The following is a 24,934-nucleotide window of genomic DNA, read 5'->3' as shown; positions in this document are numbered from 1 at the left end:
GTTTGTTATGGAGGGTTCGTCCTTCGGCAGGATGCTCCCTCGTCCCCTGTGCTCCCTTCCCTAAAGTCTCCAGCGGAGAGCAGAGCAGGAGGCTGATCAGACAGAAGCAGCACAGCAGGGATGGGGACACAAGGACCATTTCTGCTCCAGGAAATCTCAACTCTGACGTGGTGAGTCCCGAACACTGACAAAATGGGACAAACAGGAACCGTGAGTAGAGGGAGGGAAAGAGAGAAGGAGGAACGGTGCAGAAACGAGTGCATTTTGGACTAGAGCATGTTGCTATCTGGGGGCAACGGAGCCTGGGTGAAAGATGAGACTGAGGGATAAGGAAGAGGAAGGAAGTATACAGGAGAAAAATCCAGGAACAGAACTGGAGGTACTTGCTGGGACCAACCAAGATCAGGGTCTGTGAGCGGCAGCAGCGGAAGTTTCTTCATCATGCCTGCTATTTACAGAACGGCTGCTGCATGTCGCTCAAGCACAGACCAGTATTTTGTTACGTGTAAAAAGTAATATTTGGACAGGGTCCTTAGTCACTGCTATAGCAATTAATCACTGCTAAGGGGCCTTTTTATCTCTAATAACCTTCTTCCTGAAAGGGCGTCATGCAAACCTTGCTGTGCATACAGCTACCAAATGAAAACTGATGTAGAAACCAAACATTAGCCCTGGACATGAATTAACTTCCTGGACAGAAATGGAATTGTCAAAGGCATAAGTAAACCTCTGCTGCTTTGTTAAGCCAGAATGTTACTGATTTTTAATTAACTTTGGTTTTATTCCTGTGTCAGGAATTTGAGGCAGGTAGCAAAAGAGAAAGGTGCTGAAAGACACAACTTTGGAATCCAGCATCACATTTTAGGTCTAGGGAAAAAAAAGTCTATTCGAACAAGACACTTTCTGGCACAGAAAAATTGAGCATTGTTGCTACTGAAAAATAAACCAAGCAATCTCTTACATATCTGTCAGTACAAAACAAAGATCACTTTTATTATACAGCAGCATCCACAAGTGGGCAGATTCTATTCCTGCAACAGCTACTCTCCCGTATGTATAATGATCAAACACTTTTATTAGCTAAGCCTGCAGCAAGGGAACAAAAGCTATGATGGTTCGGTAGTATATTGATTAAAAAGTGCAAGATACCAACCTTTTTCTTATTTCCCCCTGCTTGTATACCTGCTCAATAATAAGACTAGTGTTATGCCAAACTGAGAATGTATGTTAAGGTAGAAACTGCATTTCTCATTCCAAGAATAGAAGAAATTCTACTGTGGTCTTTCTCACTCATTTTTGTAATATGACTTGAGTAAGAAAGGCAACACATCAGATGCTGGTATTACCGCAGCCACATGGAAACTATTTCCTGGACACAGTCCCTTGAAGCTCACCACATTCACACATGGATAACGTCCTCTTCAGGAGGGGGTCTGGGTAAAGGGGAGCAAACTGGATGCCTTCCCCGGGAATTACATTTCCTCCCTATCTATTGAAAGACAAAGGGATTTTGCATTACTAAAATATTCTGATGTATGAAGAAGCTTTTCATTCCACTTAGGTTTGATCAATATGGAAAATTTCAGCCCAGGAGGCAGGTGGGTACTGGTTTAAAATGGATGACAATGCTGGAAATTCTTGCAAGCACCAGCCACAGCTTTGATTCTACCTTCTGTGGGTAAGAAGTGGAGTTGGAATAAGGCAGCTGGTTCTTGACGAGAAATTGACCCAAACCATGCAAACCAGTAGCATAACAAAGACACCAAAGCTGTACTTGCTGTGCATTTAAACCAGTATTGCTGCCCAAATGTCACTTTTTTGCAATTTTGAGCACCTTCCCCAACGGTTTTCCTCCACCCCTGCACCACTCTCTGCCCCATGCAATGCAAACATTTGAGTTCATGGATAACCTGAACAACATGGACGAGGGAACCAGCCGTGGTGAAATTTTATCCAGCAAAACACCAGAAGTGATTTTTTCAGCCTCATTAATCCCCTTGATGCAGTTCCCTGTGACAGCACAAGACTTTTGCTGCTGACGAGCAAGGTGCTGTAAGGAGATGGTACCATGTAACTGGGATGCGAGAGCAGAGACAACTACTTAGCGTGGCAGCAGCCTCAGCCTGCGTACACACCCAAACCTCCCCAGTCACCACCTCAGCAGGACAAAACGACGATCTGGTGATGGCACCTGGGGATACGACTCAGTTCTCTGCCTAGGAGCACTCACTGTGTCAGTAGGTACTGCAGAACTCACCAACAGTGGTCACACAAAGCACAGAAAAGAGATAACAAGAACGGGTCCAAACATCACAAACGGTTATTATGATACCGTAACAATCAGCTTTTACCCTGTCTTTAATGAGATACAGCACTATGGATGCTGATACATTAGTCTCATCTCGCATTAGCGTACACAGCTTCAAAAAGGAGCTGCCAGGATAGGTGTAGCAAAACAAACCCAGGACAGAATGCAGTGAAATGATTTTCAGTAAAGTTCTGGAGGTTTCACTTATACAAAAAAGGTCAAATTAAAAAAATAAATAAAGCTTCATTTAAAAGAAAATAAAGAAGCTGGGCTGGTTTAGAAAGAAAACATGACAGAAGCACATGTTTAATTTACAGTGGCCAGCCACTGAGAAAAAAATGGAAAGCATTATTGCAGAAAGAGCATATTAAACACTAGAGCATTTGTCTTATGTTACAGTTCCCATCATCACTTTAAGAGACAGCTAATATTTTCCATTTTTTCTATTTAATCAGATCAGTAAACATATCTGCATTTCACTTGCCATAAACTCCATTATTTGCGAATAAAAGTGTATGCAAAAATTTCATAATAATTTTAAAAATATTTATTTATTCTTTACAAACACTTAGTGACCATTTTCCTCTAAGCTGGGATGTATAATAAACTTTTAAAATCTTTATAATGGCACTGCAGGAAACAGATTTCTGGAAAACAATAAAAAAGGTTTAGACAATTCTTCCTGCTACACAGACTGGTGCAGGCTACCATCAGTAGCTTCACCAACAGCCCTTCCTAACAGCACTATTCCTGACACCTGGTCCAAACCTTAATTTCTTGGCTCGTATCAGCACTCTGCACTGCTCCAAAATTGCCCTTGGACCCTGGTGTGCCCAGGACATTCGTGAGGTGAGGGTTAATTCGTCCTCTTAGGTTATGCCCTGAAAATCTCGTCTCCCCACACACAAAGGAGCAGAGAGGGTCGGCCTTCCTCACCCAGCCAGAGGAACAGAACCTCTGCTGCAGCCCCCAGGTCTGGGGGTGATACCCATCACAGCGGATCATCATAACCGTCCAGACTGATGGGAACATTATGGGATGAAGAGCCTGTGGGGATAGCACGAGGTGGGATGGACAGGGGAAGAACCACAGTGGCAGAAGGGAGAGATACAGCTGATCTGGGGAAGAACTGCCTGAGCAGTGCAGTCTGTCCTGAATTCCCATTAAACTCCATTTCTAAATACTCTCCTGGGTGAGGGACTCTCTATTCTCTGTGCACCAGTGTATATGGAGGTCGAAATGCCAGCAGGACGAGGCCGTTGGTGCTGTTTGCTCCTGGATACCTCCTGCAAGCAGGACGGTTGCTAGGGCTGCCACACGAATGCAGATACCAGCAGGTGCGTCTCTGTGCGTGTGGCAGCAAAACAATAGTGTGAAGGCTTTTGAGACAGGGTGACCTGATCAGCAAACCCAGGATACAAACAAACCAGCAAAATTTCTCAGTCTCCAGATTTCAAGCCAGGGGAACTAACAGCCAAGTACAGCACCACCCAGGATCCTATTAGTATGGCTTATGAAAACTCACTGAATTAAAACTTACAGTTGGAGCTTGTCATGTTCATTTGACGAGTTCACAGTAAGCTCCGGAGATGTTTACATGTATTTTTCTGCAGCCTGAAAGAAGAAAAATACAGTGAAGAGGATTGCAAATAGATACAGCACATAGCAGAATTGCACTATGGTCAACTGCTTCATTAATTACCTAATTAACAAGAGCAGAACTATCGGTCTTAAGTGTTAACAATGTCATGATTGAGCATCCTCCAACTCTCCAATCCTAAAAAGGACTTGGGGACCAGGAGTCCATTTTGACCTTTTACAAAGGCCAAAAGGTTAAAGTCTTAAACCTCTTACAAAGTTTTCTCTGTAACACTGTATAGCCTTTCTAATTAAGATGGGATAAAGTAATTGTGTCACTTAAAACAACACTAGGCGGGAGGTCCCACCTTTCTCAGGAGCTGTGCCTCCTCGGCACAGCCCGTGTGGGGAGCAGGGCCCCGCCGAGCACCTGAAGGCCCTGTGCTGTGCTGGATGCCGTCCTCGTCCCAGACAGTCCACGTCTGCTGCGGGCGGCAGGGTGAGGAGCTGAGGGCAGGAGCCATCGCCCTGGCCGCCATTGGTACAGGGCTGGGTTCTGTCAGCCATCCCGCAGCGCTGAGCTGTGGAATGGGGCTGGGCTCCCTCAGCGCAGGCCTCTGCCCCACCAGTGCTGGGCCTTTGTCACCAGGGCCTGGGGCTGCGTCCTCGTCCCCCACAGCGGTTCGGAAGACACTGCTCCCCGGCCTTCAGGGGGATGTGGCCCAACACACTGCGCGAGCCGCTTCACGCCAATCTGAGAGAAATGGCATCTCTGGGTGACGGAACCGCCACTGACACCATGGACGGCAGTGCGGACACGGGTGGAGCGGCAAACCCTTCGGCACATCGTGTGGAAGGGGGATGTCGAAGTCTCTCTGTCCGGGGTAATGATTTCTGTTTGTTCTTTATTACCGCTGCTATCAACAGTTTCACCTCAGGATTCACCTTTCTGCCCTTCAGGCCCGGGGGCCCACCCTGCTCCTTCCTGGGCCCCGGCTGTGATCGGCCGCCCGTCCCGCCTTTCCCGGGGCAGGAGCGGCGGGAGGAGGCCCCAAAGGCCAGAGGGGGTTCCAGGCCCGTGCGCGGGGCCTGCCCTGAGCCCGGCGCATTCCCCCACCTCCCCTGCCCTGCCGGGGAGAGGAACTGCAGCCCTGGCCCCGACCCAGGGGGGTCCCGCCGCCGCCTCCCCGCTCGCGTGCCGGGGCCGGCAGCGGCTGTACCTGGTGCGATGGGAATGGCAACAGGTCCGGGGCCGGCGCGGCCCCTCCCCTCCTCCTGCGCGGCGGGGCCGGCCCGGCCAGCTGGGGGAACCCGTTTGTCCGGTCTGACGGCGGCTGCCGCGGGGAGGCCGGGCGGGAGCGGGGCCGTCGGAGTCGTCAGAGGGCCCTGAGCGAGCGAGCGGCGGCGGGACCCGCGCCCACAGGTGCTGCGGGAGGGCGGGCAGGGGCGGTGGCGGCGGGGCGGGCGGGGCCCCGGCTGCCGAAACTTGGGCGGCGGGGCAGCGGGGCCGGTGCCTAGCCGCGCCCGTGGGGCCGCCCCGGTTCCTCTTGCCTTCGCGCCGGTAGTAAAGTCCGGCCGAGGTGGGCAGCCGTGCCGGGGAGCGCAGGCGGGACGGGGAGCGGCTACACCGGCAGGTATGTCCGCCCCGTCGGGCCGCCCGGTGGCGGGTCGGGGCCGAGGGGTCTAGAGCAGAGCACTGTCACTAAACGCCTCCGCTGCCACAGGGGACCTGACCTGAAACGCCTTTATTTCTCAAAATCTCACCTCTTTAATCTGTAGCCCGATGGTTTTTTGGTTGTTTTTTTGTTTGTTTGTTTGTTGGGAGATTGAAAAGCTGGAAGGTCTCGCTCTGCCTGCTCGGGCTCCGGGGGCGAAGGCGGCGATGGCCTGTACCTCACAGATGCTGGCCGTGCCTCAGGGCGCGGAGGCTGTGAGCTGGGCCCCAGGGGAGCTCTTTTTCTTTCCATCGGACTGGGGAGGTCCAGTAGCACAATGAATATTTAAACAATTAAATATTAATTTGTAGACCAGTGGCTTCCTCAGGAGACTGTGAGGCGGTTGGCCCGAGGGCCATTCTGCCAGGTGAAGAGGCCTTTGCTTGGGGCCAGCATAGGGCCCAGCTGGGACCTGTAGTGGCCCAACTGGGACCTGCGGTGGCCTGGTTGGGCTGCTGCAGGTCCCAGTTGGGCCACCATGGGTCCCGACTGGGCCACTGGTGCCTCCCACACACACGAGGGGCTCTTCTTAACCTCTGTGCCTCACAGGATAGCAGGTTTGGGGAGTATCCATCTAAACCCTCACAGTGATTTGAGTCTCTTTTCTCTCTCTTCCACCCAAAAAAATGTGCCTCAGCTGATTGTCAGACTTCCCACAGTGTCTCCCCAGTCTGAAACTTTGGGTTAAGGAAAGAATTAAGGATTTGCCAGGAGGTAAGGCATAGGGGAACAAATGCTGCTTAGCTTTCTCCCTGAGCTCCGGCAAATACCACCATTTTACCAAGTTGCCTTTGTGGCCTTGGGCTAGTTATTCTGCTTCTGGCTTTTTGCCTATATTTTATTTTTTCCCCCACATCTCTAAATGAGGAAAATAGCTTTCGTGGTTGTGGGGTGATTAGTCGTTAGTCAATGTTTCTACAGCCTTTAGAGCAGTAATAGGTGTCCTTAGGAATGGTCATAATTCCGCAACAGAAAATACTGGAAAAGTTACTTGTGAGGTTGGTTGGGAGATGAAAAGCATTTTTTGACCTCCCAAAAAATCAGTATCTCAGTCATGTTTCCTACTGCTTTGTGTCTATAGCTTAAATAGCATCCCCTCTCTTAGAGTCTGAATGGAACTGTGTTAAATGGAGCGGCTAATGAAGCATTTCACCACTGGCTTGAATGTCAGCAGAAACGTTTTGAAGCTGAAGAAGCCATACTGTACAGGGAGCTTCTGGCAATAAATAGTTTCTGGTAATGAGTAACAGTTTGGTGTCTTTTATCTTGTGTGTGTGTGTGATGGGGGGTCTGGGTGCAAATGGCTGAAGAGTGCCCTGGGAAAGTCAGTGGGACTTACAGCTAACCTGGTTCTTGTACAGTCCCTACCTGTGTAACTGATGCTAGAGTCCTTGGGTTTAACTCCCTCTCCCTGCATAAGTGTCCACACTGGCTCAGACTTGCTCACAATTTTCTGGGTTTTTTTCTGTTTGTTTGGTTTTTTATTTGTTTTTCTCTTCAAAGTCTGGGTCAGGTGTCAAATGGTATTTGATTGTTTTGTGTTTTTCCCTGTCAGCTTCTGCATTGCTGTTACTGAGATTCACATTAGAGTGTGGTTGATTTTCTATCTGTCCCAGAGCTGTATTTATCTCTTTGTTAACTTGTAGGTATCATAAAGATTATTTTTGGTAAGTTCTAAACTGTTCTCTTTGTTTAATTCTCCCTTGTGAGACAGACTGTGAACATTATAGTCCCTTGCTGTGCAGTTTGTGATGGTGAATTCAAAAAGCCACTTACGTGCTTTGCATTGAAGCCCTCTTTTTAAATTAGCTAGAACTTCTTTTCCACGCTCTTTTGTTGTTGTGGCTTTTATTTTGATGGCATAGGTAATCATATTGGGCCCAAATGTAAAATGCTGCCTACATTTAAATACGGGGAGGGGTTTGATTGATTTTGTTTTAATTATGAGGGGGTTTGATGTTCTTCCTTGGCTGTTTCCTTTATGTGGCCTCTGTTAAATGAGATGCTTTGTGTAGATGTAATTGAATGCAGGATATTAGCCAGGAGCTTCTGAAACCTAACCCTAGCTCTGACTGTGACTTACCATATGACCTTGGGCAAATCACTTAACCTCTCTGTGTTTCTGTACTTGTCGGGGTGAAGAATGTGGTTCTCATTATATCCCTCGGAGACTGATGGTGCATAAGCTCTCAACCCTGCTTTGGAGATGCTGTGCTCTGTGACAGAGCACTGCTGCTGCACCTTTGCCTTTTGGCAAGCTTACAAAATTATTCTGTAATATGTAGTGGTGTGTTTAGTGCTGTGTGGTTTTTCCTCACATGTTCTTATATAGATTAGAAATATATTTTTAATTTGACAGTAGAGATGGGCAATTTTCAGCAAGTTCAGGAATGTTTTTGTTGGCAAAATGGTGTACAGTTATGCACAGGGAGATGTATAACAAAAACAATATCTAAAAGAAAAAAAAAAAAGGAGGGGGAAGAATAAGCAGTGTAGCGAAAACAAAGGAAACAAATCAAGGAAAGAACCAGGTCAGTTGCCAAAGTGACTTTCTGCCTGAGAGGAAGAAGAGGTAGCATGAAAGGGTTTGGAGAACTAACCAGAAATATTTCTTTTTGTGAAGAAGGCTTTGCAAGACAAGATAATTTCACTATTTGCCTAAAAAGAAATATTCTTTTTAGATGGAAGTCAGGCCCAGAAACCATTTTGAAATATTGTTTTGTTACAGATGGAGCCTAATTGAAAGTCCAGTACGGGGGATTCTTCTTGAGCGGCCAGCGGTCTCTCTGCACTGACAGTAGAAGCCTTTCGAGCTACACCTGTAATGCAGTCTCTTGGTTCAGTCACAAACGGCAGTGGATAAAGGTCAGTTTGGGAAAATACCTTTAGCGTCGATTTTTACATGCTGACAGAAAAGGCGTATTACTGTGTAACCTCCAACCTTGTTAGCATGAAGTAACCTGTATTTTTTACAGTTAAAAATACCTGCTGTTTTTGATAGGGGAGGGTAATATCTAGGAAAATAACTATTTAAAGCTCAAAAAATCTTCCATGCTAAACAATATGGTTTCTGTGTGCACAAAAATAATTATATTTTCCTTTATTAAAACAAAGCTATGCAGTTTTAGAACATGAACCTTGAAAGGCAATGTAGCGATCTCTCTAAAAGGCAGATAGAAACCCCTTCAGAGTACGCTCGAGCCTACAGCTTGAACAAAGGTTACCAGCTTTGTTATCTTCGGCAAAGATAACTTGTCTTGACTTGGACTTTAAATGATGGAAAGTCTGCATATCTGTTAATGAAAAATCCTAGTGCAGATAATGGATAGAATTATTATTTTGTTTCTGGAAGTGGCCTATCTTCAGCCATCCTTGCTTAGCCTCAGGCAGCTTGGACTGTAGGCTATGGGTGTCTGTTATTATTTCCTGTTAAAAAAATAACTGCCAGTTCCCTTCAGCCATGTTTGAAAAGAATCTTACTTCTGGAGAAAGTAAGATTTCACAGAGCTTGGTGTTACCAAAGTGTTACAGTTTTATACTGGTGTTTAGCTCCTGATGGTGCAGGTAATACATGTCATTAAGGCATCCAAGGAGGGACTGCAGTTGATTCCTTGTAAAAGAAAGATCTGTGGATGTTAGAAGGTTCGTTGTACATGATGCCAATAAAAAAAACTCTTAGAGCTGGAAGTAGTTCAGTTCAGTAAGTCCTTGATCCTTACAGTTAAAAAGGTATAGCTGAAACACCTTTTTGGAAACTCCTTGTTTTAATGAGTGGTTGCCCTCGGTACATCATACGAGGCTGGGTGTGTGTGTTTCTGATGGCAGTAGGAGCTAAAGAGACGCCATCGCTGTCTTCCAGTGCTGTGCCAAGGCACTTCTTCGTGGCAGAACAGCCCCATTCCAGTACACGTGTTTTGACAAAGCAGTTTGTTTATATAGTGGGAAGTAACAGTGCAACTTTGCTTATATCTTTATTTCTCCACCATCCTTGTTCTGCACAATTATGGCACTTCTCTTTTTCCCACTTCAAACGTGGGTGAGTTGATTAACATAACATTAAAGTTTTGAGTGAGGCACTGTGGGTTTATGACATCTTAGCATGTAGCTGTGTACACACAACTCTTATCAGTTGCCTGCACTGTGGTATTCCCAGATTTTTATCCTGGCGCTAAAATTTCAAGATTCACGGCAAGGGGATATAAGGAGAAATCAATTATTCACTGGAGTTTAACCATCTTCAGGTCTTCCTCTGGTGGATATTAATGCTGACGTTATTGCTTATTCTCTGTTAGTATACAAATTGTGTAAGATTCATTATTTTTAACCAATAGATACAACAACATGTTACCTTTACGATGCTATTGCTTGTGGAAAGTGAAATGAACCTTTGCTATTCAGACTAAATTCTAAGTAGCCTCTGCACAATTTGTGGTTGCGAATTGCTTGAAATGACCTTTGTTATAAATGTTTTCTGTGAGATTAGGTACTGTTGTGAATCAAAATATATATACTTTATATTTAAAAATTGTGTGTGTATTTATACATGCATATGCTTATAAAACTTGGGGCTGGGTGAACAACAGCAATAGATGATACAGCCAAGCTGACTCTCATGAGACAAAACAGGTTCTCCAAGGATTTCTCGTGTTGCAGTGATAGCTTGAGTCTCCGAAAGTGTTGTTTGAATCTGTGTGGTTCTGCTGTGTGGTGAAGATCTCGGACTCGTCAGGTAGGACGTATGTTCTGGTGTCCTGGGATTTGTAGATGCAATACTTCACCACAAGCATTTTATCTGTAGCTGTGTTTTAATGACTTGAATTTTAACCTTTTTTTTTGGTGGGAATTCTGAGTCACCTGATATTAGGCATGTGTTGGCAGTTTCAAGGTGGGAACTTTCTCCAGGGTCACAGTGCAATGAAGGAGGTGTGTAAGGTCAGGAGTCTGTTTCCTTACTACCTCGGTTTTGATTAGCGTATGCTCTCAAGTGTGGTTTGAGCATACTTATTTCAGAAAAGCATGCCTGACCCGGAATGTCTTCACTGTGGGTGGAATTGTTGAGCTGTGGGAGCTCTGACAGACAAGCAAAGCTCTACTTATTTTCTAAGCTCTGATGTCTTTCTGTTGGAGCGGTTTGGCTGTGAGCTGACCCGTTTGCAATGCACGATGTAAGCGCTCAGCAGTTCTGTCTTCCTGAAGCAGCACTGGGAAACGGGGTGTGCCTCTACGTCAGCTGCCAGGAACCTAATTGTCCACCATGTTTGGGCAGAGTCTGCTTGTCAGTTGCACCAAGCACCAAGCGTGCCATTTCTGATAGTCACTGGGAGCACTTAGGATGACACTAAAGGGCACACACCATATATGAGATGTTCTGAATTACACGGTATGTTTTTAGCCTAATGCAAAGTGTACGTGGTTGGCTTGTAGGAGTTGAGGCTTCAGCTTTAGAATTCAGTTAGCCCCACTTCTAATGTACTGCTTTGACGGTACTTGATGGAGACTACCTCAGGTGAGCAAGAACATGCCTCCAGTCACAGCTGCCTTAAAATAATTCTCTGAACTGGTGAGATTGCCTTTCTTTCTCCAAGGCATTTCAAGAGCTGGGCTTTACCACGGTCATGGCATACTTAAAGGATGCATACAAAAGTCAGTGTGTTTCAGAACAAGTGACTGATCGAAATCACTCCCATTGAAGATGTAATTTTGGGGCTGTTCAGTTATTTTAATATAGTCATTCAATGAAGTCAATATAACTGTTATGTATGAAGTAGCTATATGAATCGATGAGCTTAAAGCGTGTCATTTGCATGGCAATCTAGCTGAAGCTTAGTAGTGTTTGGAATGAAGGTTATTTCCTTGGCCCATTTGTGCTGATTCATGCTATTTCGAGTAACCACTTTTTTCTTTTTTTTTAAATGTCATAAAGATTAGCTAGAAGATTCCAGTTGTTCAGAAGATACTCTATCAGCCTGTTCAAGTGCTTGTTGCCAGTAAAATTTCATATCTCTTCTGAGTAATATGTGATCTGTCTCATATTTTGGAAGTAAATCTAGTTTTATTATTTGCCTGTTTCCTTGTAGAAGCTCTTGTTACAGGTAGGTTAGTTGATTAATACATTTTTAATGAAGGACGATACTCTATTAAAGCATTTGGCTGGGATCACTGAAGTGAAAATAGAAATGCAATATCCCACCATTGAAGGACTTCGGTTCTGACTGCTGCTTTGTGAGGATTAAATTGCGAGCATTAACTGAACCCATGTTACCAATTTGATGATTATCAGTCTGGGAGATGGAGTGCCACACAGTGTCCCAAGGTAACAGTTCTTTTGGAGATCCTGTAATGCTCACCTACAGCTATTACCTCATTTGTTGTTTGTACCAGCCAGTAGAAAGTTAGGTGGCAACTACTTTTTTGGCTGTAGGAATCTCACCTTACAAGTAAAACAGATAGTATTTTGTTTTCTCCCTGGTATTTACAGAACCCTCTGAGAACTTGTGTGATGAGAAGTTGGGCACCTGGTGTGTTTTGCTACCCCTTCCTCTGTGTTTCGCAGTATAAAAACATCTTGCGTTTAAGCAACTGCATTGGATGTATTCATCCCATAATTCACAGGGATCCTCTTTCTTTTCTTATGCCCTAAAAATAGCAATAGCTAATAATAGTCTTATGAATTGCTGCCACCAGGTGAAAAAAAAAATCTTTGCATGTTGACTGGATGAACCCTCCCTATGCTTTGAATTGTGCTGAATTGCCTCTGTGCTGTTTTAAGCAGATTTTTTTTCCTTCTATTTGAAGCCCACTGCTGTCTTTTTAGATGAAGAATGCTATCCTTAAGACAAAATGCATGCACCTCTGTATACCTCCTGCTTTGCTGTGTAAAGCAGAGCTTCCTTTTTCTAAAGCAGTCTCCGTTCCTCAGAGTCCTGCTGAATTTGCTGGTTTTGTTAGCGTGAAGAGGTGGGGAACACGCATTGTGTCTTGGTGTGCCCTACCTAGCCGTTTCAGAGCCCGTTTCCCACAGCCAGGTTTACAAAATGGTCATCTGGATTAAATACTTTGCTTGTTATCCGCATTGTCAGAAAGGATAGACAAATTGATCCTTAGGAAGCAGTTACTTGCCTAGGGCTTTATATTGGTGACCAGGTTATTCTAAAGGAAACAAAACTGCAACCTTACCCAGGAGCGGATCATGAGCTGTCTTTTCAGTTACAGACGTCACTTCTCAAACATTGTTAAGAGCCCTTCTTTAAACATGTGCTCATGGATGAAAAATCATTCCTAAACCTATCAGCGTATAAGCTGGGCCGTGGACTTGAGTCTCCTAAATACAGGCATCTGCTTTGATAGAGCCATCAAAGTACGCTGTGGGCTCCCATTTCTTTTTCAGTTGTTTGGATTGCAGTCCTGCAAGCATCTGTTCAGTTCCTCTGTTTCCCAAACAGGCTGTCTTTGTTTCATGCTCCCTTTCTAGCTTAAAATTTCAGTTATTGGCAAGATGAGCAATGTGTTACAGCTGAAGATGGCAGAATAATTACTTCTGTCTCTTGGGGGAAAATGTAATTGCAGTAATAGTGCATCTGCTAGAAAGGATGGGAAAGCTTTTAAAAAACAGACAAATTGATAAACACGGAAATTCTACCTGTGTGGAGAAATTTCAAATTTTATTTTATTTTTTTTACTGTTACTCTATTGCAGGACTACTCCTGCTGACAAGGAAAGCAGGTATCGTTTGACTAGTTCGTTGTTGGAGCTCCAGGTAGAGTACTGGCTTTAAAATGTCTGATGGAGTTTCCCAAGTGGGATTGAAATACGTTCTCATTTTATTGAGCAGGACACTGGTGTTACCGTGTTTTACAACTATGGTTTTGCTGTTTTATTGGAGAAGACTATTTCCCTGTAGGTTTGGCAAAATGCATTTCCTTGTTTCACAACAATATGAAGCCTGAAAGCTTTATATTTGGATTACCTTGTTAAGGGCTCGGCAGATGATCACGACTCAATAAACGTGGAGTTGGAGCCGCTCTGGGAGTTTCAGTATTTGCCTGCTGCCTGCGGAGGCAGTGATTAGCCAGGGCAGTTTAGATTGCCTCTCGGGATCCTCTCCACACGTGCCCGAGACAGACTTCAGCCAGGGGCCTACTGAGGCAGGAAGCCTCTTTGCATTTACCTGCTTTTTCCTGTTTTGGTTTTTAATATGTAGTGATGGCTTTTGTAATTTTTCTAGAGTGAAGAAACATGGGACAAAACCAAAATATCTGAGTATCAGGCCTTTCATTTATTTACTTTTTTAAATACGCAGTTAAATATCAGTGAAACATCTTGATGTAGCTTTTTTGTCCTATTTTAGCACCGGAGACATAAAGTAATTCAGAAAGGTTTCTCTGAGCTTGTTTTTTGTACTGTTTGTTTTATGACTCTTGCCTAAAATGTTGATGTTGTTAAGTTGTAAAACAACAGTTTTACAGGTTTGAGAAAGTGTTGTACTAGGTGCTGCATGAACCTGTGAGATGGCTGTGCAGAACAACCTGCTCAGGAGACCACGGCAGGCTGTAGGCTGTGCACGTGTTGTGAAGGGACTGGTGACTGATGGGTATGACATTGTGAGGCTTGTTCTGCTTCACGTTGTAAGTTTCTATATCCACAATAAATAAAAATAACAAATTTAGTAGTATTTTAATTCTTTTACTGTAGATATGACTTGTTCTAGATGGATCTGTAACTGTTTTAGGGCCACTTTGAGTGAGTGACTGTCTGATTTGCAGCATTACAGTTACGCTCCTGTGACCCCAAGTTCTTGCAACAGCGTCACGTGCAGTGACTCTCCAGAGGAGAATTTAGAGTAAGATTTGTTGTTGTTGTTTACGGCTTTGGAACGAATGCAGTAAATGCTTTTTTTACAAAGTTTAAGTTATTCCCAATTAGCTGGTATTTGCCCTGAAGCATGATCAGACACAAAACCTGAGTGACCGAAGCACCGTGGAATTTTCACCCGAGTTCTCTTTTTTTATTTCTGAGTAAATAAACTCAGGCAGGCATAATTAAACTGTGTTTAATACTATTTTCCTCTCCTTTCCTTCAGCATACATCAGCCCAGCTGTTAGATCAGCTTAATTTTGTAAGATAAGGAGACTGTTAGCCTGGCTTGTGCCTGTTGTGCCAGAACCGGAGCTGACCATTGCTTCCCGCTGGCCCGGTGCGTGCCCGCCGAGCTCAGAGCCGGCCCCAACCTCGCCGAGGGAGGCAGTTCTTGTTGCCACGCTGGTCTTGCTGCAAGCGAGGTGGAAGCAGCTGCACTTCACGTTGTCGGTACCCTGCGTGCCCACTCTTGGGGGCTGGCTGGTACTCATGGATGGCTGCGGAGTGAGTGGCTACTGAGCTGCTGGGGAATCCTCTTGAGTTCTTCTAATACTTTCTCTAGACTGAAGTTTAGTTTAATGTAAGGGTTTCTGATTTTGCGACTTATCTGAAATGGAGTGAAAGCCCCTGTCTTTAAGTCAGGAGCTAGAAAACGAGGACCATACAACCAAGAAACAACTGTTTTAAGTGCTCTTTTGAGCATTTCATCAAGCACCAGGTAACAACAGCGTTCTTCCATCTCAGACCCTCCAAGAACTGTTTCCACAGGCCCCAAAAATTCTCTTTGTAAATTTTGGCAGCATTAGAAGTTAATTCAGAATTTAATAAAGTTATTTGTGTGTAGTGCTTCTACTGGGATGCCGTCTGCTGCCCTTGAAAATGCATAGCTCGATCCCCGGGCAGCAGGATCCTTTGGGCCTTAAGCGTGTAGCCTGCATTACATGTAGGCAAGTAGATCTCGTTTTGTGAAATGCTCCTCCTGTCTCTGAGAGAAACTGCAGCTTTTCTTCTGTTGGAATTTTGGTTTGCTAATTATTTTTCTTTCCCTTCGCGTATGTTCAAACATTAGTAATTATTGGTTGAATCCAAGCTTGATGAGAGAGATGACAATTTCGGAGAGTTTTCTAAAGCACATTTATTTGTAGGCTTTTTTATTAGTCCATTCAATGCAAGATCTGTAAAAGCAGTGTTCATTTTGGATTATATTACTGTGAAACTGGAAGAGTAGGTGGGATCTTGTTTGAAACAGTTTCACCCCCAACTCCAGCAAACCAAACATTTTTTGCCTTATTTGAAAGACCGTTTTGTAAGCAATTATTTCAGCTCAAGTCGGAACATAAGCAGTATACACAAACATAAGAAATTGTCTTTCTCTGTTCTGGGAGGAGATCCTTTTAAGAGTGGCTCATTGCTATTATTTTATTTCAACATTGTTCATAAATAGTTTATTTATTCTGCATGGCATAGCCTTTTTAGCCTTTTTGTTTTTCTTTTTTAAATTGTGGTGCCTTTTTTCTCCTCAGAACAGTGACCACTACAAAAATCAGTAGCAGATGCCTTTCTTCCTGCCAGGTTTAATTCACCTTTGGTTTCTGTTGTGTCCATCCCCGTGCCAGTGGATGCGTGTTCTCCTCTCCTTCCATCCCCTGCTGGCTCAGTATTAGTTGGCATCTCTGCTGCTCCGTGCTGTCGGTTCCTCCCGTCTCCTCTTTCACCTTGTGATCGCTCCCCACCTTCTTCTGAACTCCTGACATCGCTTTGACGTCCCAGCTAGCCCTTTTCATGCAGACTAGGTGTCAAGAAACTTAACTCTAAACCAGTTTGTCACTGGAGGACTCCTTCACCCTCGGTCCTGCAACACCTCTTCTCTGACTGCGGGTGCCTTTCTGCAGTCTCCCAGCCAGGTGCTCGCCGACAGCCCCCCCCCCTGCTCCCCGTCAGTCGGACCACCGTCCCCTCAGCCGCTCCTGGTCCCCGAGGGCAGGATATGTACAGGGCAGGCAGGCAGCCATGCTTCCCAGGAGACTCTGCCGGCCACCAGGGGTGTTAGCGATGAGAGGTTAGTGTTTGGGTGCAGAGACCATGCCCTCTGCGTTTCATGGTGTCAGGGTTAGTAAATGCTGCCTGAAATCACTGACGTGTGCAATTTCATTGCCTTCTGCAGAACTGATAACGGTGCTGCCTTTGGCACGGAGCAGCTCAGCGGACAGAGCTGTGCTGCCTGCGGGGTAGCTGTTCATGGGATCTCCTCTAGTAGCGGGGTTTTCCACTTGACACTTTAGTTCTTTGAGAGAGTAAAATGAATAGAATTAGTTTGAACTTCCCCCCAACAAGCTGTTGCACCAGCACTCACAGCTAGCCTCACAGGCTGCTTCTGTTTGTATTTTAGGTATTGCCAGTTAGCTATGCATCTATAATAGACAACAACTACAGCGTTTTTTGGCATCTCGTCTAACCCTTTGCATGATTAATTAGTTTGGTAACCAGTTAATGAGTAAAGATTAATAGACTAAAGGCTGAATCTCTTTGTGCTGTGGGTATGAGCTTATTTTGTTTGTCTTGGAGTGAGAGCAATTCAAAGATCCTGTGATATTTTTTGCTTTAGGGACTGTGCATGTAAGGATCTCCAGCAATTCCCCTCCAGTGGTCTCCACGTAAGGTATTAGCAGGGCAGAATCCTTGACTACTGCAGGGCTTCTTGCAGTCATGTATATTTTATATATGCTTCAAAGAGTAATTGAGCATTATGTCCTGCTCTAAAAGGATTTTGTCTAACATTCAAACAATTTGGGATTGAAAACAAGGAATTTCTTTGCACGGAACGTCTGCTCAGGCAGAAGAAAATCTTAAGTGTCTGTAAACCTGAAAGTAGACACATGGGTGAAGGGTCTGATGCTGGCTTGCTTGAAAAGCAAAGGCTTTGATGGCTAAGGCAGGATTGTCCATATCCCTGTTCAGATAGAAAATACTGGGAAAAGTCAGTGTTTGTGTTGGCTGTAAGTATTGCTCAGCAAGTCAGAGCTTGCAGGATTGTTAAGAGGCAAGACTAATACCCGACTCAGAGTGTCTGCCTGGTTTGCTGAGGGAATGAAACCTGGATGTAACCTGGGGTCCCTGAGCGCTGACACGGGTTGGGCAGCTGCAGTGTCCCTGCGCCACGGCACCGCGCTCGGCAAGGGCTGCGCAGCACCGTGCACAAGGAACCCCCCGGATTGCACCACGGACCCCTTCCCTAGTGATGGCTGTGCCAGTTGTCCTGGCCACGTGCTCCAAGCTGTTAATGAGCAGATTGCTCTGGAGATAAATTTTTGGTTCAGGTTTCTGGTTAATACTTTTCTTCCTATCAGGTGAAATAGGAGATTTTATGGGGATGGGGTGGTAGTTCAGAAAGAACAAAGGAGTAAAAAGAGGAGGAGGAATAAACCAAAATATCATGGTGAGGTATTCAGGTGCCCGAGTCTGAGCTTGAATCTCTTGCGTCTTGAGGTGAATTCCCTAACTCCAAGGCAGTTTAGGAAAACAAATGATCCTTTCATGAAAGTTTCAGGATCCACAGCTGTGTTAGTGACTAGCTGTCATATTCCCGGCTAATTGTGTCAGTAGGGAGCCTCTAACGGCTTGAATGGGTCTTGGGAGAAGTTGTATTAATTCATATTAAATCAAACTGTGCATTCATGTGATACCTGCTGGTTTTGGTTTATTTTGTAAACTGTCAGCCTTGAAACATTAGCCTGTGTGCTGGGTAAGCACTGCAGAGCTGCGGCTCAGGAGTGTCGCATGCTTTGGGCTCCCAGCCAACAGCCGTGTCATTTGAGTAGCATATTAAGTGCTCATGCAATATTTATATATCTCTTATAAGAGAGATTAAGGAGGGGAGACAATTCAGCTTTGCAAAAATAGAAACCAAGGTGGATGTCAATAGGGTTTGGTGTCAGCCCCAATGATTGCTGTTGTGTTAGCAACAGCATATTGGGGCACAGGGTGTCACTGGCCTTCTTCGACACCATCTTCTTGCAAGATGGGTCAACAGACGTGTACTTGGTAGCTAGCTGCTGTGCACATTATGTTACTTGGCTTCAGCGATCTTTTAACGTGGTTTGGTTTTGAAGTTGCCAGGGAGGAGCAAGAGCAGACCTGCTCCCCATGGGAGAGCAAGCGGATGTGCGAGGCAAGTGGGACAGACCCCAAGATGGTGACCAGGCCCAGCCAGAGTCCAGGCCATAAGGCAACACCACGGTGATGAGGCTGGTCCAGGGTCAAGCTGGGAAGTGGATGTGTAGCTCAGGGTTAGGATCAGGACCAGAGATGGCCGAAGAGGTCCACAGTGTCGAGGCAGAGCTGAAGGGGCATGGAGGTGGCCACAGCTCAGCTGGAGACCGGCCCTCCTTCGATGCAGCTCAGACAGGGCCTGCAGGCTGAGACAAAATGTGGTTCCTAGTCCCATGGGTGCGAGGGGGCCGGGGCACAGCTGGTCGGGGCTGGAGAGGCTTATTGATGCCCTCGGGGCCCTGGCAGAAATGGGTGGGGTGAGGGAGCCCCCTCCTCTCCTCACAGTTTTTAATTTTCTTACAGTTGTTATGGTGCCTAGCACAGACAGGACAGAACCTGTTTGGGAGTGTTGATCTGCACAAACGAGTGCAAGTGACTTAAGCTTCAGTACCACAAATTTGGGTATTGCATGGTTAGAAATGAACAGCATGCTCTTGTCAGAACAGCCTGAACCCTTGTGCTGGCTCGGTTATTAAAATGCCAGGACACCCAGCAAGGTGACTGACTGGCCAAATGTAGATGAAGACCACCTAGGAGTTGTGCAGGTGGTTATTTGTAGATGTTGGTTGGACGGGAGTTACACAGGAGTAAATGGTTTCTGGATTTTGTTTAATCGGATGCTGTCTGTTGCAGCAGATAGCTTAAGCTGTAGAAACTGTCTCGGTGGTCTAGAAATGCTGCGGGAGGCTGGGATCCCTTATTGCGGATCTTGGTCCTGTCTGAGATCAGCCAAGTGCAGCAGCCCAAGTCGCAACAAAATTGAGAGCTTTTAAGGAGCCATAATTTGAGTAAACTTGATGGAAAGTGGAGATCCCAGATCCAGTTTAGGAGATAATGTGCTAGTGCTCGAGGGTCAGGGAACACATGCGCTTTCTGAGAAGCTTCAGGCAGAGGTATGCACACACACATCATGGCTTCAACTGACTGGCCCTGTGTGTTGAACCACAAATTAGTTATAAACTTCCTCGGGTATTTGGACACCAAGATGTGGGATCTTGCAATGACAAACACTGACGTTCAGCCTGTCGGGAGGGGAGAGGAAGCGAGGGCTGGTTTGGGTGAGACTGGGCAGAGCAGGATGGAGGACCAGCTGTGTGACCCGAACTGGGCCCTTGATGGCACGATCCACGCTGGCCCGGCCCTTGATGCCCAGTTCCTTGCCCCACTGTGGCCAAGTGGGGCTCTGGCTCCCGTGTCTCCGCAGGGAATGATGTAGTGGCCACTGGCAGTCAGGTGTTTGCAGGCTCCCTAATTCCAACGTCCCACTCAAGGTGTGCTGCGTCACGAGCGCAGGGCGTTCCGTAGTCTGTTGTGTGAGCATGTATAATTACATATAGCAGAACAGTAATGAAGGACTTGCTGTGAAAATAACTGCCTTGTGACTTTGGTCTGTGTTTGAAAACCGAGCTCATGCAGTATGCTGTTCCAGGGAAACTGGTTTCAAACGCGGGTTTTGGTGACTAGCATCAATAGAGGAAAATTACAGAGACGTGGTTTCCAGCACTTGCTACGTTAACCCCTTTCCCTAACTTTTATAAAAGGCTCGCAGGGCGCTAGCAGCATGATCTCAGAAAGGGATTCGGAGACCACCTTCGATGAGGATTCCCAGCCTAACGATGAGGTGATGCCATACAGTGACGATGAAACAGAGGACGAGTTGGACAGTCGGCAGCCTACAGTCGAACCAGGACAAAACCGAATCAACAGAGACACAAAGGAGAGACGAGAGACATTGAAAAAAGGTAACATTATGACAGAAACTTGATTTGGGTAGCAAACGCGTGGATCAATTTGACTTTTGTGCTTATTTGTTAGGTAGGATTTGAAATGGCTTATCTGAATCCATGGAGTAGTAATTAATTGATGGCAGTGCAGTTTAACCAATGTCAGAACGGAAATCGGCTTCATTCCAGCTGCAACCAGAGTTCTGTGCCACTGCTTGTTGCGTAAAGCTAATGATCTGCACGGTGACCTCATCTTAATTAGGGCAGGTCCTAGATGTACATAGCCTGTGGTCTGAGAATTGCTTCAACAGAACTTCAGATACTTGCCTTCCCCATCATCTGGAAACTTGAACCAGCATAGGCCAGTTTGCTGTGTTTAGTCAGATGGTTTGCATGTACGTTTGCTTTCTGAGTCTTGCACAGGTGAGATTTCAGCTTCAATGCTAATTTTGTGGCCTTGTGGGTTTCTTTATTTGCAGTAGTTTCAGAATCACAGAAAGGTAAGGTGAGTAGGAGGAGTTCAAAGAAACCTGTCAAGTGCTGCCAGTGTAGGAACATGAATGGGAGGAGCCTCTCTGACATGTTTTAGACATACCTGTTCTTTACCTCTGTCTAAGGGAAGTCTGTAACTCCCCTAAATACACCTCTTTGAGTGTTGCAATGTGAGTAACTTTTATTTAACCAAGGCCCGTTTAATATATATAGACTTCTTCCTGTTTGTGTGGCAGTAGGGAACAGTTGATCACCTCTCATTTTATAACCACCTATTACATGTTTAGTTTTGGTTTGGGTTTTTTTTTATTATGATGACTGAGATAACATAGACTATAGAATAAATGCAGTTGCCTTAGCCTCTCACGATCCGTCATATCTTCTTGAGTTCTCATCATGACAGTTGCTCTGTTCACCTGCTCCCCCTGTTTTTTTTTTTTTCCTTGATACTTTATTTCGTAGACCCAGTACATCAGCAAACACAAGTTTGCTTTGTGGCCTAGTATAAGCACAAGAAAAAGAAAAGAGAGAGAAACAAAACTAAAACAGGACCTCCTACACCTTCAATTTTGTTTCTGAAGTATACCGTGCCTTTTGCTTTTTCCTGGAGGGTGTCTGAAATCAGAGATGAGTTTTGATTCTGCCCTCCAAAGGGCTTGTAGCTCCCGCTAGTTCAGTGTAACCACAAGGCTCTGCTGTCTGTACAGTTAACGTTACCCAAGTTGTTATCCAAAATATGGACCAGAACTATGGATATGGCAGAGTTCCTTTGAACTCTGATCTAGGGCAGAAGCTTTAAGGAGGTGAGAGATGTAACCATGCAGGCTTGGTATGCCAGTACTCTAATCATAGACTCACAGAATGGTTTGGGTTGGAAGGGATGTTAAAGGCCACCCAGTGCCACCCCCTGCCCTGGGCAGGGACACCTCCCACCAGCCCAGGTTGCTCCAAGCCCCGTCCAACCTGGCCTTGAACCCCTCCAGGGATGGGGCAGCCACAGCGTCTCTGGGCAACCTGGGCCAGGGGCTCACCACCCTCACAGCAAAGAATTTCTTCCCAATATCCCATCTAAATCTCCCCTCTTCCAGTTTAAAACTGTTCCCCCTCATCCTATTGCTCCATCCCTGACAGAGAAATATTTATCTTGTTGTAGCACTCTTTATCTCTTCTGAGATTGCAACCGGTATGCTGGAAATGAAAGTTGTATAGTCACAGTAAAGTCACAGATGCATCAAATGTGAACTTGCTTTATGTGTTGGGTGGGAAAACAAAAACGGCTTTGTGCCTAGATTTGAGTTTTTAAGTCTTAGTCAGCCTTACCAGACATAACTACCTTACAGCGGGCCCTTACCACCCCGTGGGTCCCTGGCAGCGTTGCCAGTCCCCACCCCACACCTCTGCCCACCCATGCTCTGCAGTGCTGGGTGCGCTTAGGTCATGAGAATCCCATGAAACCAAAAAGAACACCCATTAAGGACAATTACTGTGGACTGGAGGAAGGCGGGAGGTACTTGGCTGATGAGTCCAGAAAGCTGGATTTCAAAATACTGTCTGCCTCATCCTTCCCAGGCAGGCAAAGCTCTCCCAGGAGTTGGTTTCAAAACTTGCAGGAGGAGTTGAGCGGGGAGTTCCTTTGATGTGGGCAGGGCCTGAACTTGTGGGTGTGGGTAGCAGGATTAATAGGGCTATCCGTGATGCAGGCTTGAGGGCAGGAATGGGATCTGAAGGATTTTGGGGGGAAAGAGGTAGCCTGTGAAAGAGGGGGCATGGATATCTGAAGAAATAAAATGAGTGCTTCAGATTTTTACTTTTTTTATGGTTGTAAATGAAAACCATTGCACAGTATAGTTATATGAAATTATTGTTTTCAAAAGTTGAGCAGACCTCTTCATTTCTAGAAAGTCTGAGAAACCGTGTTTTGGGTGCTTAGTGCTTCACAGGTGTAACAAAAGCAAACCAGAAGAGGGGAATGGTGGGAATTTAGCACGAATAAATGTTACTCTGATAGGTTTTCAGTTTCTCATAGGACTTCCAAATTGTTAATCACCACTTCTTCCTACCTCAGATTTATATTTTAATTGATCATAAAGACAAATAGCCTGGAAACTTCTTGAAAACCTTTTTTAGACTATGTACTAAAAAGCAGGTACCAGTTTTTCTTTCATTTGAAAGTACCTTTAAAAGATGGCATTTGAGAGAGAACCTGAAACTGGCAGATTTGTTCTCTTGTGTTTATATCGGATGTTGACCCATTTTGCCTTATCTCTTCCAGACTGCAGCTGGCAAGTTAAAGCAAATGATCCACACTTCTACGAGCAGCCCCAGTTTAAGAAAACAATATTTCTGTGCTTCAAAAAAAGCAAATATGCAGTAAGTTTTCTTTATCTCAGTTATGCATGAATAGTATTTGTCAGGGTGAATACTTTCTTAATCTCAGTAAGATCTTTCAAACTGCTGGTGATTAGTGCAAAAGCAACAATTAACACTTCCTTAGGATTTCCAACAAAGGTGGGGAAGTATAACTGGGTTTGGGTTTATGAATGGAAAATCAAGGTATCAAGAGACTTGTTTAAGATAAGACACAGAATTAGAAGCTGAGTCTCCTCAGTCCAAATTCCGAGGTTTATCAGTCCAAATTCCGAGTTCTATCTGCTCAGCTGTGGCTGTTGCAAACGCCTGCATAGGTGTCGTCTTCCGTAGAAGAAGTCTCAGTCTAGTATTAAAGCAATATCCTGATTAAGCTAGACCGGGACAGTCTTAAAAATAGACATTTGGGAATGCCTAATCATTTAAATAGTGTCATTCTAAATCCACCTTATTATGATACAGGCAACATTTCTATCTCATTTGTCAAGACAAAAGGTTGAATTTTTTTTCCTGTTCCTAATTTTTTAACTTTTCAAAGCAATAAAGCTGTGGTGCTTGTATGTGGTGCTGGTTGCGAGTGACAGAGGCTCGGACTGAGAGGTTGTCTGTGATGCATTGGCTCCTGAGATTCCCTTGTACCTACTGACATACCTGCCTCGCAGACTTGGGGCAGTTTGGATTATCTCACGCATGAGTATGAACATTTCATAGTAAAACTTCTGCAACTGGAGCCATTCAGATGGAAGTCCTCCATGGTTGGACTAGGTAGGGACTGGCACTCGTGAGAGTTGCCTTTGCTGGATCTGGCATAGTCCCTCCTGAGTAAGTGTAATTAACAGTCCTTCATATCTGGATTCATAATTTGTAGTTTGATGCCTGAGATCAATTATATTGCTAATAGTGATGTTGTGTATTTAGCAAATACTGTCGGGAGGCATTACAGAGAAGACTGCCTAGGAGGAGGAGAGCACTGAAGTTTCCTCCCCTCTCTGTGCTCATCTGGCAGTGCCATGTGCACGGTGACATTTACCTGGGGAGAGGCTGTAACCTTTCCAGACTATGCCCGCGCAGTGCCCTGTAGCTAAAGCTTCAGTCTGAGATGCCTTTTGGGGTACGTTCATGTCAGTGGAACAGACCTTTTTTGCCTCGTTTCATTGAGACGGTGACACATGTTAAACTGTTAAGGAAAGGTATGTATCTAACAAAATGTATAGGAAAGATTCCACTAGTAAAATGCTTTACTTAAAAATATGCATTGTACGTTTGTAACGTCAGAAGAATCCGCTGTTGTGAATGACGTTTGGCTTTCTTCAACAGGGAAATGCAATTAAGACGTACAAGTACAACCCTATCACTTTTTTACCACTGAATCTATTTGAACAGTTTAAAAGAGCAGCCAACTTCTATTTTCTTGTTCTTCTCATTTTGCAGGTAAGAGAGAGAGAATACTAACTGTGAAGTGAATTTGAGGTGCTCATCTACTGAGCTGAATAATCCTTATGACACAACTCAGCACTATCCTGTCAGGACATTGCAGGGTACTTTGTAGGGGACTGTAGCTGAACTACTACAGAAGCTAAGCCCATATTAACAGAAATCTGGAACAACTTACCCTAGCTTTGTAT

The 24,934-nt window shown here is 45.1% G+C and overlaps 1 protein-coding gene and 1 long non-coding RNA gene across 7 annotated transcripts in view; one reads left to right on the top strand and one right to left on the bottom strand.

Annotated features, from left to right (window-relative positions):
* The window catches only part of LOC134508676 (uncharacterized), a 35,305-nt gene extending 30,064 nt beyond the window's left edge, over positions 1–5,241 (bottom strand). Inside the window, exons 1-2 of the long non-coding RNA XR_010069125.1 lie at positions 5,107–5,241; positions 3,849–3,922 (exon numbers count right to left, since the gene is read on the bottom strand). This is a non-coding gene — a long non-coding RNA (uncharacterized LOC134508676). The remainder of the gene's footprint in view (positions 1–3,848; positions 3,923–5,106) is intronic.
* ATP8B1 (ATPase phospholipid transporting 8B1) overlaps positions 5,190–24,934 on the top strand; it is a 39,017-nt gene continuing 19,272 nt past the window's right edge. The window contains exons 1-6 of one of the 6 annotated variants that reach the window (XM_063320572.1): positions 5,225–5,309; positions 6,707–6,837; positions 8,330–8,466; positions 20,268–20,468; positions 23,215–23,312; positions 24,627–24,740. In XM_063320572.1, the coding sequence (XP_063176642.1) occupies positions 20,288–20,468; positions 23,215–23,312; positions 24,627–24,740 (393 nt within the window). In that variant the 5' untranslated portion in view covers positions 5,225–5,309; positions 6,707–6,837; positions 8,330–8,466; positions 20,268–20,287. Of the gene's footprint in view, positions 5,310–5,355; positions 5,521–6,682; positions 6,838–8,329; positions 8,467–20,267; positions 20,469–23,214; positions 23,313–24,626; positions 24,741–24,934 lie in introns of those variants that run through there. The other 5 variants (XM_063320574.1, XM_063320571.1, XM_063320573.1 and 2 more) reach the window with 5 other exon arrangements.

This window comes from Chroicocephalus ridibundus, chromosome Z, assembly GCF_963924245.1.
Source record: "Chroicocephalus ridibundus chromosome Z, bChrRid1.1, whole genome shotgun sequence".
NCBI lineage: Eukaryota > Metazoa > Chordata > Aves > Charadriiformes > Laridae > Chroicocephalus > Chroicocephalus ridibundus.
This window is presented reverse-complemented; position numbering and strand designations above follow the sequence as displayed.